Here is a 12,109-nt window from a genome sequence, read left to right as displayed (position 1 = left end):
GGGGATCTCTTCCCAGGGAGGCCAGGCCCTACCCCCCCTGCCCCCCGCTCCCCACTCCATTTCGGGGGGATTTGGGCGGAGCGGGGGGCCCACCTGGGTAAGGGGAGAGCCCGTTATTGTAGAGAGTGTCGGAGCCCGGCTGGCCATTGGTCTGGGGGGTCAGAGGGCCGAATCCATTGACCCCGATGGGCGCCGGCAGACCTGGGAGGGTGCCAGGGCCGCTGCCGGGCGGAGAGTTGGCTGCTGATGGCGGAAGAGGTCGAAGAGTCAGGCCGCCGCCCCGCCCCGCCCCGCCCGGCCCCTCCCAGGCGCACCCCAGTCCCTGGGCGCCGTACCTGCCGCGGGCAACAGAGGCGCAGCCACCAGGCTAAAGGCTGCCACGTGTTGCATCTGGGCCGCCACTGCCGCCACCGGGCCTAGGCCTGGGCCCTGTGCCGCCGCCAGCAGGGCCGCCTGGTGCTGCAGGATCTTTGAGAGGAAAGATGGGCGAGAGTGGAGGGCCAAGGGGCAGGCAGCTGCCCGTGCTCCCAGCCCCAGGCCTGGCCCACCCACCTGCGCACCCTCGTACGCAGGTGCCGGGTACCTACCGCCGTGGTGTAGGCGCCGCAGGCCCCTAGCGGCAGTGGCGCGGGGTGGAAGGCGCCCAGGTGGCCGGCCATCTGCTGCATCCGCCGCAGCGCGCGCTCCCGGTCGGTGTCCGCCAGCTTGACCACGAGGCTGGACGAGGCGCCCTGGGCACGGCAGGGAAAGCCGTGGTGACCGGTCCTGACCGTGGCCCCGGCGCGGGGCCGAGCGCCTTTCCCATCAGGTCCTTTCGCGGAGCACCGAGCACACTGGGGAGGAGAAGCCCGTCCCCACCCCACTGGCCTCACCCTCAGCCCGGGGAACCCGCCCTCACCGCCATGGTCCGGCTGCCGTGCAGACCCTGGATGGCCGCCTGAGCTTCCCCTTGACTCCCGAACTTCACAAAGGCACAGCCTGGGGCAGGACAGAGGGAGCGGGTGGCTCAGGCCACAGGGGCCAAAGAGTTATGTGGCCCAGAGTGAGGAAAGGTCACCAGGAAATCCCGGGGTCAGCTCAGGTCACCTTTACTGGTGCCGTCAGGACTCCGCAGGACCGTGCACTCCTCGATGTGGCCAAAGGGCTGGAACAGGCGTCTGACGTCCTCCTCACCCTGCTGCTTGCCCAGCATCCCCACAAACAGTTTTCGGTCCTCTGGGGACAAAGCCAGGAATGACCTGGGGACCCCAAGTCTTCCTGGACCCCCGAGAGTAGTAGCCTGAGGAACTTAGGAAGGCAGCTCACCAGTCTCACTCTGGGAAGCAGAGGAAGTGAGAAAGCCCTGGGCTTCCGGGGTTGGTTTTCATTGAGGGGCAGGATCTGGGGAAGGGATCTGGAGAAGGGAGCTCAGCTCAGCTTTCCATCAGGAAAACCTGGGTCCTGGGGAAACCCAGAGAGGCTCAGGGCTGCTCTTGTGGGGAGTGATGCAGTCTTGATATCTTTGGCTGGGTAGAGCCCTATATGCATTGTTTCACATGTTTGACCTTTCTGTTCTTAGAGGTTGGGAAACACTGTTTCGGACCATTTCTGTAGTATTAAGGAAGGCAGTGCTCAGAGAAAGCCTTTCTATTCAGACTGGGTCCAGAGAAGAGAAGTACATCCTTGCTGGTCAGCCTGATAGTGCTGGCTAGAATCAATGCCCCTTCCTGCTCATATCAAGGAGGGTTCTGGATTTAGAAACAGCACAGAAAACAGTCCTGTCATCCTACTGCCTCATCTTTAGGCACTGAGCACTGACATGATGAATCCTTACCCTCTGCATCACATCCAACCTGGATGCCCCTCCCAAAGGCCTACAGAGAGCAGGACCTTGGTTTCCTGAGCCTCCAACATTAGATTTTCCCTACTACAGTTGCTGAACCCCTGACCCCTTTCCTTAACTCCCACCTCCACCACCCTGTCCCTTCAGCAAGCTTCTTGTGCCCTCTCTGTATCCTTCCCTTTGATTCCCCTGTCCTCTTGCCCTGATGCCTCCCAAAATGTTCATGCTATGAGAGAACAAGTTCTGCCTGTAGACCTGGATTACCACCAGAGAACCAGTCTGATTCCTTCCTGTATCCACCCTTTCTATGGGAGTGGCAGAAATGCAGGAAAGGGGCTGTGAGCTGGGCCTGTGTCCCTTGAAGAAAGCTGGAGAGCTGGGGCTGGAAACTAGGGTTTTGTTGCACATCCAGCAAGTTAGGCCTCAGGAACACTCTCTGGGAGTGTGGGGTAGAGGGGTCCAACCTGCTGTTAAAGTCTGGCTCTTCTCTGCACCAAGGTAAATCTCTGAATTTGGGATGGGGCTTGACCATGTAGGGGACAATACAAGTTGGGAGAGAAGGGGTGGGTAGGAAACTGGTTTCAGGCTTCATCTTCAAGATCTTGGAGTGCAGGAAAACCCATCCTAAATGGTTCTACTCCTTGACCAGCTTGGCTAGGCAGATGGGGGTCCTTGGATTCTGAGTGCAGGGGAAACAAGGCTAGTGGGGGGTCATAGACTGAAGCCTGGGTGACAGTGAAGGAAGAACAGACTGTTCAAAACTGAACAAAGTTAGCAGGGGAGAATCTTCAACAAGACTATGTGTGTGTCCGTATGTCACCCGGGTGGTGTGGGGTTTGGCCTAGGCTGCCTTGGGGATCTTGAAGTGTCTGTCTGTCTGACGATGCTATGTCTGTGTGGAGGGCAGGGGCTGCAGTTCATAAGGGGCAGGCAGAATGTGTTTTAGCAAAATTCTGCCCTCTGTCTGGAGAGATACCACCCGATGATCCTTGGGGAGGGGATGGATAATGGACTTGTGGCTGGAATTCTGATGGAGGAAAGAAGGTCTCACCACTGACCTTCTGTGGTGAGAGTACAACCCAGTGGGTGTGCTTTGCTTCTGGGGGTGTCAGCCACAGAATAGTGCCCTTGGAACAGATCACTGTCCCAACCTTTTGAAAAATCAGTGGAATACATTGTTCTAACATAAATATTAGGATGAAGCTCAAAATGTAAGGGAAAAGTAGAACTGCTGTGACTGAAGCCAGATAAGGAGGGGTGGAGTTCGTCTTGCTTGATCCTCCCCTAATACTCCCTAGAGGAGCTCCAAGGAAAGCCCTTTGAAATTACTGACCTAGAAGATAGAGAACAGAGTTCCAGCTGTTGTATGAGGGGGGATCTGAGATCATCCTGTTCAGGAGCCTGAGAAGACAGGAAAGGTCTTTCATGAGTCTCTCGACCAATCTGATGGCTTTGCCTTGACATTGGAGAATGGGCTCATTTGGCCAGAGAATCAAACCCCAAAAGACCATGCCATTGTTCTAAGTTATTTGGGGCTGCAGAAGGCCTGGGAGAGGCTGGAGAAGAGTCTAGGGCCTCCATAGTCCCAACGGGGGCTTCACAATGCCCTAATTTGTAGTGGAGCTGTGTCATTGGTTAGGGTCTAAAAAATGGTGATGGCACCCCGATAAGATGTCATACCACATGGACCAGAATCCAGGTAGCCCTGTGTAGGAAGAGAGACATCACAGGCTGAGATAGAGCCCATAAGACAGAAAAGAAGTTTGTACTGACAGTGGTGATCTGATCCTTCATCTGCTCTGCCTCTTGTTGCTTTTTCTGCTGATGGTGGTCAGTTCAAACTCATGTCATGGCCCATGAAATTTTCCAATCCTCTTTTCCAGTGAGAATCTCACAAGTTGAGAATTTTCAGCAGGGCGCAGTGACTCACACCTATAATCCCAGCACTTTGGGAGGCCAAGGTGGGCTGGTCACTTGAGGTCGGGTGTTTGAGACCAGCCTGGCCAACATGGTAAAACCCCATCTCTACTAAAAATACAAAAATAGCCAGGCGTGGTGGCACATGCCTATAATCCCAGCTATTCAGGAGACTGAGGTGGGAAAATGGCTTGGACCCAGGAGGCGGAGGTTACAGTGAGCCAAGATTGTACCACTGCACTCCAGCCTGGGCGACAGAGTGAGACTCCAACTAAAAAAATTTTTTTTCCATTTCCCTGTCAGGGCACTGACCCTATGGATCTGGACTACTGAGATATACAGAGTTTGGAATGGAAATGAGTATCTACCATGGGGTGGGCTCTAGGCTCCTGTTTCCCAGGTATCACCTTAAATCCCGGTATCCTCTTTGCCACTTTACAGGGACCTTGATTGTGTTTGACAGGAGGATAAGCTGGATCACAGTGGTCATGAGCCTCAGGTGACCCAGAAATGGTGGGATAAGTTTCTTAAGGGACCTGGCCAAAGAGAAGTACATGCTGGACCCCTAAGAGTAGCCCCCCAAACCCACAGATATGAACATTCTGATGGCTGATCATTGCCTCCAAAGAGAGATGATGATGGGATGTAGCCCAAATAATTCAGTTTCCTCTAGATCAAATTCTATCATTTGGGTAAAAAGCAGATGCTACAAGAGGCAAGTCAGAAATATCTCAATAAAAGTATCCCATGAGTGGTGGGTAGGATCCTAGAAAGATGGGAATATCAAACATGGAAGCTCAACCTTCTTGGAGTGGAAAGAATTAGAAGGCAGCATCAGCACAGAGTTGAGACATAGTTGGAAAGCCATATGGTTGAATGGTATAACTGCATTTTCCTGTTGGCAACCGATGTGTACTTCTTGATCTTCTATCAAATGCTTTTTTCTTTTCTTTTTTTTTTTTTGAGACTGAGTCTTGCTCTGTCACCCAGGCTGGAGAGCAATGGTGCGATCTCAGCTCAGTGCAATCTCCTCCTCCCAAGTTCAAGCGATTCTCCTGCCTCAGCCTCCTGAGTAGCTGGATTATAGGTGCACACCACCATGCCCAGCTAATTTTTGTATTTTTAGTAGAGACGGGGTTTCACCATGTTGGCCATGCTGGTCTCAAACTCCTGACCTCAGGTGATCCGCCCGCCTAGGCCTCCCACAGTGCTGGGATTACATGTGTGAGCCACCATGCCCAGTCTCAAATGCTTTTTGAATCCAAAACAAGTGGCTTAGGCTCCCAGAGGCCCATCTCCCTGAAGCTGCCTTGTGCAGCTGGTCATATAGGTCAGGGATTCGAATGCAGCAAATGATGGGGTTGACATCCCAGTAATCATAGCAGAATCAGTCCAGACTACTTCAGAAAGGGCACCAGGATGCTGTTCAAGGAAGGAGCATCTGCCTCATGTTGCTCCACAGAAATTCCTGAGGTGTTCAAGTTTCTGGTTTCTAGGCCACTCACACCAAATCACCTCCATGTTGGTGAAATGTAATGATTGTAGGGACAGTGTAGGGAAAGGTCCAGCCTTGGGGTACCAACTACCAGACACATCCTAAAAATACTGGTCCATTTTTCAGTGTAAATGCCAAACCAGAAAGTCTTGCTGGAGGCAGTAGTTGTATTATAGCAAAGCAACTCTCTCCTGAGACTCTTAGTGATGACTGCAGCATAAGAAGCACAGGGAAAGTGATGGAAGGAAGTAGGCAGGACGAGAAGAGTCTCCTGGCCAGATGTGACAGGCATCAGGAGGGACTTAAATTCCACACACAAAAAAACTGTTAGAACAAATAACCCAATTCAGCAAAGTTGCAAGAAATAAAATTGACACACAAAAATCAGTTGCGTTGGCCAGGCACAGTGGTTCACGCCTATAATCCCAGCACTTTGGGAGGCCTAGGCGGGTGGATCATGAGGTCAGGAGATCGAGACCATCCTGGCTAACACGGTGAAACCACGTCTCTACTAAAAATACAAAAAAATTAGCCAGGCATGATGGCGGGTGCCTGTAGTCCCAGCTATGCGGGAGGTTGAGGCAGGAGAATGGTGTGAACCCGGGAGGCGGAGCTTGCAGTGAGCCGAGATCGCACCACTGCACTCCAGCCTGGGCGACAGAGCGAGACTCCGTCTCAAAAAAAAAAAATAAAAATAAAAATAAATAAATAAATAAATAAATAAAATCAGTTGCGTTTCTACACACTAGCAATGAACAATCTGAAAATGAAATGAAATGAAAGCAAAACCCAGCACGGTGGCTCACGCCTGTAATCCCAGCACTTTGGGAGGCCAAGGTGGGCGGATCACATGAGGTCAGGAGTTCGAGACCAGCCTGGGCAACATAGTAAAACCCTGTCTCTACTAAAAATGCAAAAATTTGCCAGGCACGGTGGCATGTGCCTGTAGTCCCAGCTACTCACAAGGCTGAGGCAGGAGAATCTCTTGAACCCGGGAGGTGGAGGTTGCAGTGAGCTGAGATTGCACCACTGCACTCCAGCCTGGGAGACAGAGCGAGACTCTGTCTCAAAAAAAAAAAAAAAAAAAAAAAAAAACCAGATGAAAGTAAACAATTTGATTTGCAATAGCATCGAAAAGAATAAAACACTTGGAGCCCAGGCATGGTGGCTCACACCTGTAAACCTAGCACTTTGGGAGGCTGAGGTGGGCAGATCACCTGAGGTCAGGAGTTTGAGACCAGCTTGGCCAACATGGTGAAATCCTGTCTCTACTAAAAATACAAAAATTAGCCGTGTGTAGGTAGCAAGCACCTGTAATCCCAGCTACTTGGGGGGCTGAGGCAGGAGAATAGCGTGAACCTGGGAGGTGGAGGTTTGCAGTGAGCTGAGATTGAGCCACTGCACTCCAGCCTGGGTGACAGAGTAAGACCGTCTCAAAATACATAAATAAATAGTAGATAAAATAAAATACTTGGGAATAAACTTAACCCAGGAGGCGAAAGACTCATACACTGAAAACTACAAAATGTTGCTAAAAGAAATTAAGAGGCCAGACGTGGTGGCTCACGCCTGTAATCCCAGCACTTTGGGAGGCCAAGGTGGGCAGATCACGAGGTCAGGAGTTTGAGACCAGCCTGGCCAACATAGTGAAACCCCATCTCTACTAAAAATACAAAAAATTAGCTGGGCGTGGTGGTGGGTGCCTGTAATCCCAGCTACTCAGGAGGCTGAGGCAGAATTGCTTGAACCCAGGATGCAGAGATTGCAGCGAGCCGAGATCACACCACTGCACTCCAGCCCAGGTGATAGTGCAAGACTCTGTCTCAAAAAAAAAAAAAAAATTAAGAAGACACAAATAAATGAAAAGACAATCTGTGTTCATGGATTAGAAGACTTAATATTGCTAAGATGTCAATACTACTCCAAGTGATCTACAGATTTAATGTAATCTCTATAAACTTCCAATGGCATTTTTTGCAGGAATAGAAAAATCCACCCTAAAATTCATATGGAATCTCAAGGGACTCCAAATACCCAGCAATCTTGAAGAAGAAGACGAACTCCCTGTTTTCAAAACGTATTACACAGCTATAGTAATCAGCACTATGGTACTGGCATAAAGATAAATATATAGACCAATGGAATAGAACAGAAATCCCAGAAATAAACTCTCTTACATATGGTCAAATGATTTTCAACAAGGGAGGCAAGATCATTGAATAAGGAAAGGACAGTCTTTTCAACAAATGGGGTTGGGAAAAATGGATATCTACAAAAGAATGAAGTTAGACTCTTACCTTTCACCATATACACAAGATTAACTGAAAATGGATGAGTCCTAAAGGTGAGAGCTAAAACAGTAGATGTCTTAGAAAACTGAGGGGAAAAAGGCTTCATGACTGGATTTGGCAATGATTTCTTGGATATGACATCAAAAGCACAGGCAACAAAAGGAAAAATGAATAAACTGGACTGACTACATCAAAATTAAAAACTTTAACAAGGATCTATTCGAGGACAAAAATAAAAAACTAAAAAACTTCTGTCCATCAAAGGACACAACCCGCAGAATGAAAAAGCAACCTCTGGAATGGGAGAACACATTTGCAAACAATATAACAAGATAGGAGGTTAACATCCAGAATATATAAAGAACTCGTACAAGTAAACAGTAACAACAACAACAACAACAAAAAACACCAAACCTTCTATTTAATAATGGGCAAAGGATTTGTGTAGATGTTTCTGCAAAGAAGAAATACAAATGGGCAACAAGCATAAGAAAAGATGCTCAAAATGACTAATTGTTAAGGAAATGCAAATCAAAACTACAATGAGATATCACCCACCTCACACCGATTAGGATGACTGCTATCAAAGAAACAGAAAATCACAGCGTTGGCGAGGATGTGGAGAAATTGGAACTCTTGCACACTGTTGATAGGAATGTAAAATAGTGTCGCTGCTATGGAAAGCAGTATGGCAGTTCCTTAAAAAATTAAAAATAGAATTACCATATGATCTAGCAATACCTTTTCTGGGACTATATCCAAAAACATTGAAAGCAGGGTCTTTTCAAAAATTAATCTATAATTTTATTTCAATTGACCAATAATAATTGTATATATTTATGGGGTACAATGTGATGCTTTGATATATGTAGACATTGTGAAATGATTAAATGGAGCTAACTAACATATTCTTCACCTTGCCTACTTATCACTTTTTATTTATTTATTTATTTATTTATTTATTTTTTTTGAGACAGAGTCTCGCTCTGTCACCCAGGCTGGAGTGCAGTGGTGCGATCTCGGCTCACTGCAAGCTCCGCCTCCCGGGTTCACGCCATTCTCCTGCCTCAGCCTCTCCGAGTAGCTGGGACTACAGGCGCCCGCCACCACGCCCGGCTAAATTTTTGTATTTTTAGTAGAGACGGGGTTTCACCGTGGTCTCGATCTCCTGACCTCGTGATCCGCCCGCCTCGGCCTCCCAAAGTACTGGGATTACAAGCGTGAGCCACCGCGCCCGGCCTGCCTACTTATCACTTTTTTATGGTGAAAATGATTGAACTCTATTAGCAATTTTGAAATGCATATTGCATTATTATTAACTACAGTCTCCATGCTGTGCAATAGATCACTAAAACTTCATCCTTCTGTTTAACTACAACTTTGTATCCTTTGACTAACATCTCCCCTTTCTCCATACTGTAACCCCCCCCACCGCCCCTAACTTCTGCCAACCACCATCCTACTCTCTGCTTCTACGAGCTCCACTTTTTTAGGTTCCACACATAAGTGAGATAATGCAGTGTTTGTCTTTCTGTGCCTGGGAAAACAAGATCTTGAAGAAATATTTTGTACACCCATATTCATAACGACATTAGTTAAAATAGCCAAAAGGTTGAAGGTACCCAAATATCCAACAGATAAATGGATAAACAAAATGTGGCATATACATACAAAGAACTATTATTCTGTCTTAAAAAGGAAGGAAATTCTGACACATCCTACAACATGAATGAACCTTGAAGACAGGCTAAGTGAAATAAGACAGTCACAGAAGGACAAATACTGTATGATTCCACTTACGTAAGGTATCTAGAGTAGTCAAACTCACAGAAATAAACAGAATGATGGTTGCCAGGCTGAGGGAAAGGGGGAAATGGAGAATCATTTAATGGATATAGAGTTACTGTTTTTGCAAGAAGAAGAAGTTCTGAGGATTGGTTATACAATGTGAATGCACTTAGCTCTAGTAACTGCACACCTAAAAGTGTTATGACAATCAGCTTTGGGTGATCTGCTCTGAGCCAAGCCTAAGGAAGCACCTCTCATTACCTTTGTGGGTAGAATGCATTTCAGGAAGTGAAGAGTTAATGTGAGGAAAGTGTCAAGTAGTATGGGTGAAATCTACCCAATCTTAGTTGGAAAATACTTTTTAGAATTAAATTCGTCTAAGGACCAACAACAGGTATGACTGTCAACTGACTGTGACAGAACAGTTGTTGCTAAGGTCTATTTCTGATTTAGGCCACAGAATATGTCCCAGTAATACGAAATTCTGAAAATTCTACCTCAGAATTCAATTTTAACTCAAAGATTAGTTGTTAAACACTGAATAAAGTGGAATCCTAGAAAGAACTTGGAAAAAATGGCTCTGCTAGTGAGATAGTCATATATGCATATATGTTTATACTCAAAATCCAGGCTGACATCTAATCAAACCCTTGCAAATTCAGGCAGAAATTAGTTAAGCAATTATAGGATAGTGATAGGAGGGTTAATTGGATAACAGATAATTGGCTTTTGAGTTGAACCAAATTGCAAGATTGAAAAACGAGATGCCTCAAAATATATTTTAAAATCCTCAGAGAATGTTTTAAATTTGAACGTTAAAAGAAAATAACTGAAGTGGGAAGAGTGCATGGATTGATTACCTAACCTATTTCTGTACCTTAGGCATCTTGCATACATAAATATTTGCTGAGTAAAGGATACAGCTAAGTTGAGAGGTGGAACAAGTAGAGCAGTCACCATTGTGATTTATGTATTGATTCTATGCTATGAAATTTGAAAGAGGAAAGAATATACAATTCAATAATTTTTAATATTTTGCTTTAGGACTAAAAAATACTTTTCCTATAAGATCAGTACTTACAGTTTAACTTATTGGTGTTTCCAAAGTAGAGAAAATGTAAGTGAGGAAAAATCAACTACAGTCCCTATGCTGAACAGCAAATATAACAGACTTACTTAGTTACCATTGTCTGAGGGATTTGGGGATCCTTATTTCTGACCCCATATAATTTGTGGTTAACATTTTAAAAATACATGAACCTAGGCCGGGCGCAGTGGATCATGCCTGTAATCCCAGTACTTTGGGAGGCTGAGGCCGGTAAATCACTTGAAGTCAGGAGTTCAAGACCAGCCTGGGCAACATGGTGAAACCCCATTTCTACTAAAAATGCAAAAATTGGCAGGGTGCGGTGGCAGGCGCCTGTAGTCCCAGCTACTCGGGAGGGTGAGGCAGGAGAATCTCTTGAACCTGGGAGGTGGAGTTGTACCTTGCAGTGAGCCGAGTTGTACCTTGCAGTGAGCCAAGATCATGCCACTGCACTCCAGCCTGGGCAACAGAGCGAGACTCCGTCTCAAAAACAAAAGAAAACAACAACAAAAATACACGAACCTTGAATTTTTACCCATACAGACATTTTAATGTTCATGTTCAAATGCACACAAATGCTGAGGGAAAAGGTTTTTTGTTTGTTTGTTTGTTTGTTTGTTTTGAGATGGAATCTCGCTCTGTTGTTCAGGCTGGAGTGCAGTGGCATGATCTCGGCTCACTGCAACCTCTGCCTCCCACGTTCAAGCAATTCTCCTGCCTTAGCCTCCCAAGTAGCTGGGATTATAGGCACACACCGCCAAGCCCAGCTAATTTTTTTGTATTTTAGTAGAGACAGGGTTTCACCGTGTTGCCCAGGCTGGTCTCAAACTCCTGAGCTCAGCCAATCCACCCGCCTCGGCCTCCCAAAATGCTAGGATTACAGGCGTGAACCACCACACCCAGCCCTGAGGAAAAAGTTTTTGACACTATGTGTATTTAATGTATGTTAGGAGATAGTTTCATTTTAGAAAGTTAGATGCATTTTCCTTTAATAGTGTACTGCTCGATGTGTAGCTGCCACGGGATGTAAAATATAGGCCTGGAGTGTGGAGTATAGGAACAGCGTGGAACTTAGCTACAGAATTTATGCAAATTCACTGGAATGCATTAAAAGGCTGCTATAATATATCCACAAAGACCAAGATGCACCTCTGGTGCTCTGAGAAAAGTGTCACCAAGGCTGCGGGGGATGGCCATGACAGAAAAGGACCTTGACATCTTCCATCAGGCAAATCCTGGTGTATTGCTAATATTAATTGTATTGTAGGCATCGAATTAACAAGTGTTACCAATAAGTATTAAAAGTAATACAACAGGGGCCGGGCACGGTGGTTCTTGCCTGTAATCCCAACGTTTTGGGAGGTCAATGTGGGAGGATCATTTGAAGCCAAGAGTTTGAGACGAGCCAGGGCAACAAAGTGAGACCCCGTCCCTACAAAAAATAAAAATACAAAAATTAGCTGGGCATAGTGGCATGCACCTGTAGTCCCAGCTACTCAGGGGGCTGAGGCAGGGGGATCACTTGAGCCTAGGAGTTCAAGGCTGCAGTGAGCTATGATGGTGCCACTGCATTCTAGCCTGGGCAACAGAGTGAAACACTGTCTCTAAAAAAAAATAAGTAAATAAACAGTCAAATCAGTAAATAAATAAAAATCATAAAATATACAATATGTATGTTTCAACCACAAACCTCATGTTTATTGATTAAA

At 46.6% G+C, this 12,109-nt stretch overlaps 1 protein-coding gene across 6 annotated transcripts in view; it reads right to left on the bottom strand.

Annotated features, from left to right (window-relative positions):
• Positions 1-12,109, bottom strand: part of CELF6 (CUGBP Elav-like family member 6) — a 36,130-nt gene that overhangs the window by 4,309 nt on the left and 19,712 nt on the right. For 4 of the 6 annotated variants that reach the window (XM_055277893.2, XM_055277894.2, XM_063638805.1 and 1 more), the window contains exons 4-8: positions 1,087-1,215; positions 899-978; positions 588-731; positions 336-468; positions 94-243 (exon numbers count right to left, since the gene is read on the bottom strand). In XM_055277893.2, coding sequence (XP_055133868.1) covers positions 94-243; positions 336-468; positions 588-731; positions 899-978; positions 1,087-1,215 — 636 coding nt within the window. The remainder of the gene's footprint in view (positions 1-93; positions 244-335; positions 469-587; positions 732-898; positions 979-1,086; positions 1,216-12,109) is intronic. The other 2 variants (XM_063638806.1, XM_055277895.2) reach the window with 1 other exon arrangement.

Source organism: Symphalangus syndactylus, chromosome 5 (genome assembly GCF_028878055.3).
Source record: "Symphalangus syndactylus isolate Jambi chromosome 5, NHGRI_mSymSyn1-v2.1_pri, whole genome shotgun sequence".
Taxonomy (NCBI): domain Eukaryota; kingdom Metazoa; phylum Chordata; class Mammalia; order Primates; family Hylobatidae; genus Symphalangus; species Symphalangus syndactylus.
Note: the sequence above shows the minus strand (reverse complement) of the source record. Positions and strands in the feature narration are given on the sequence as shown.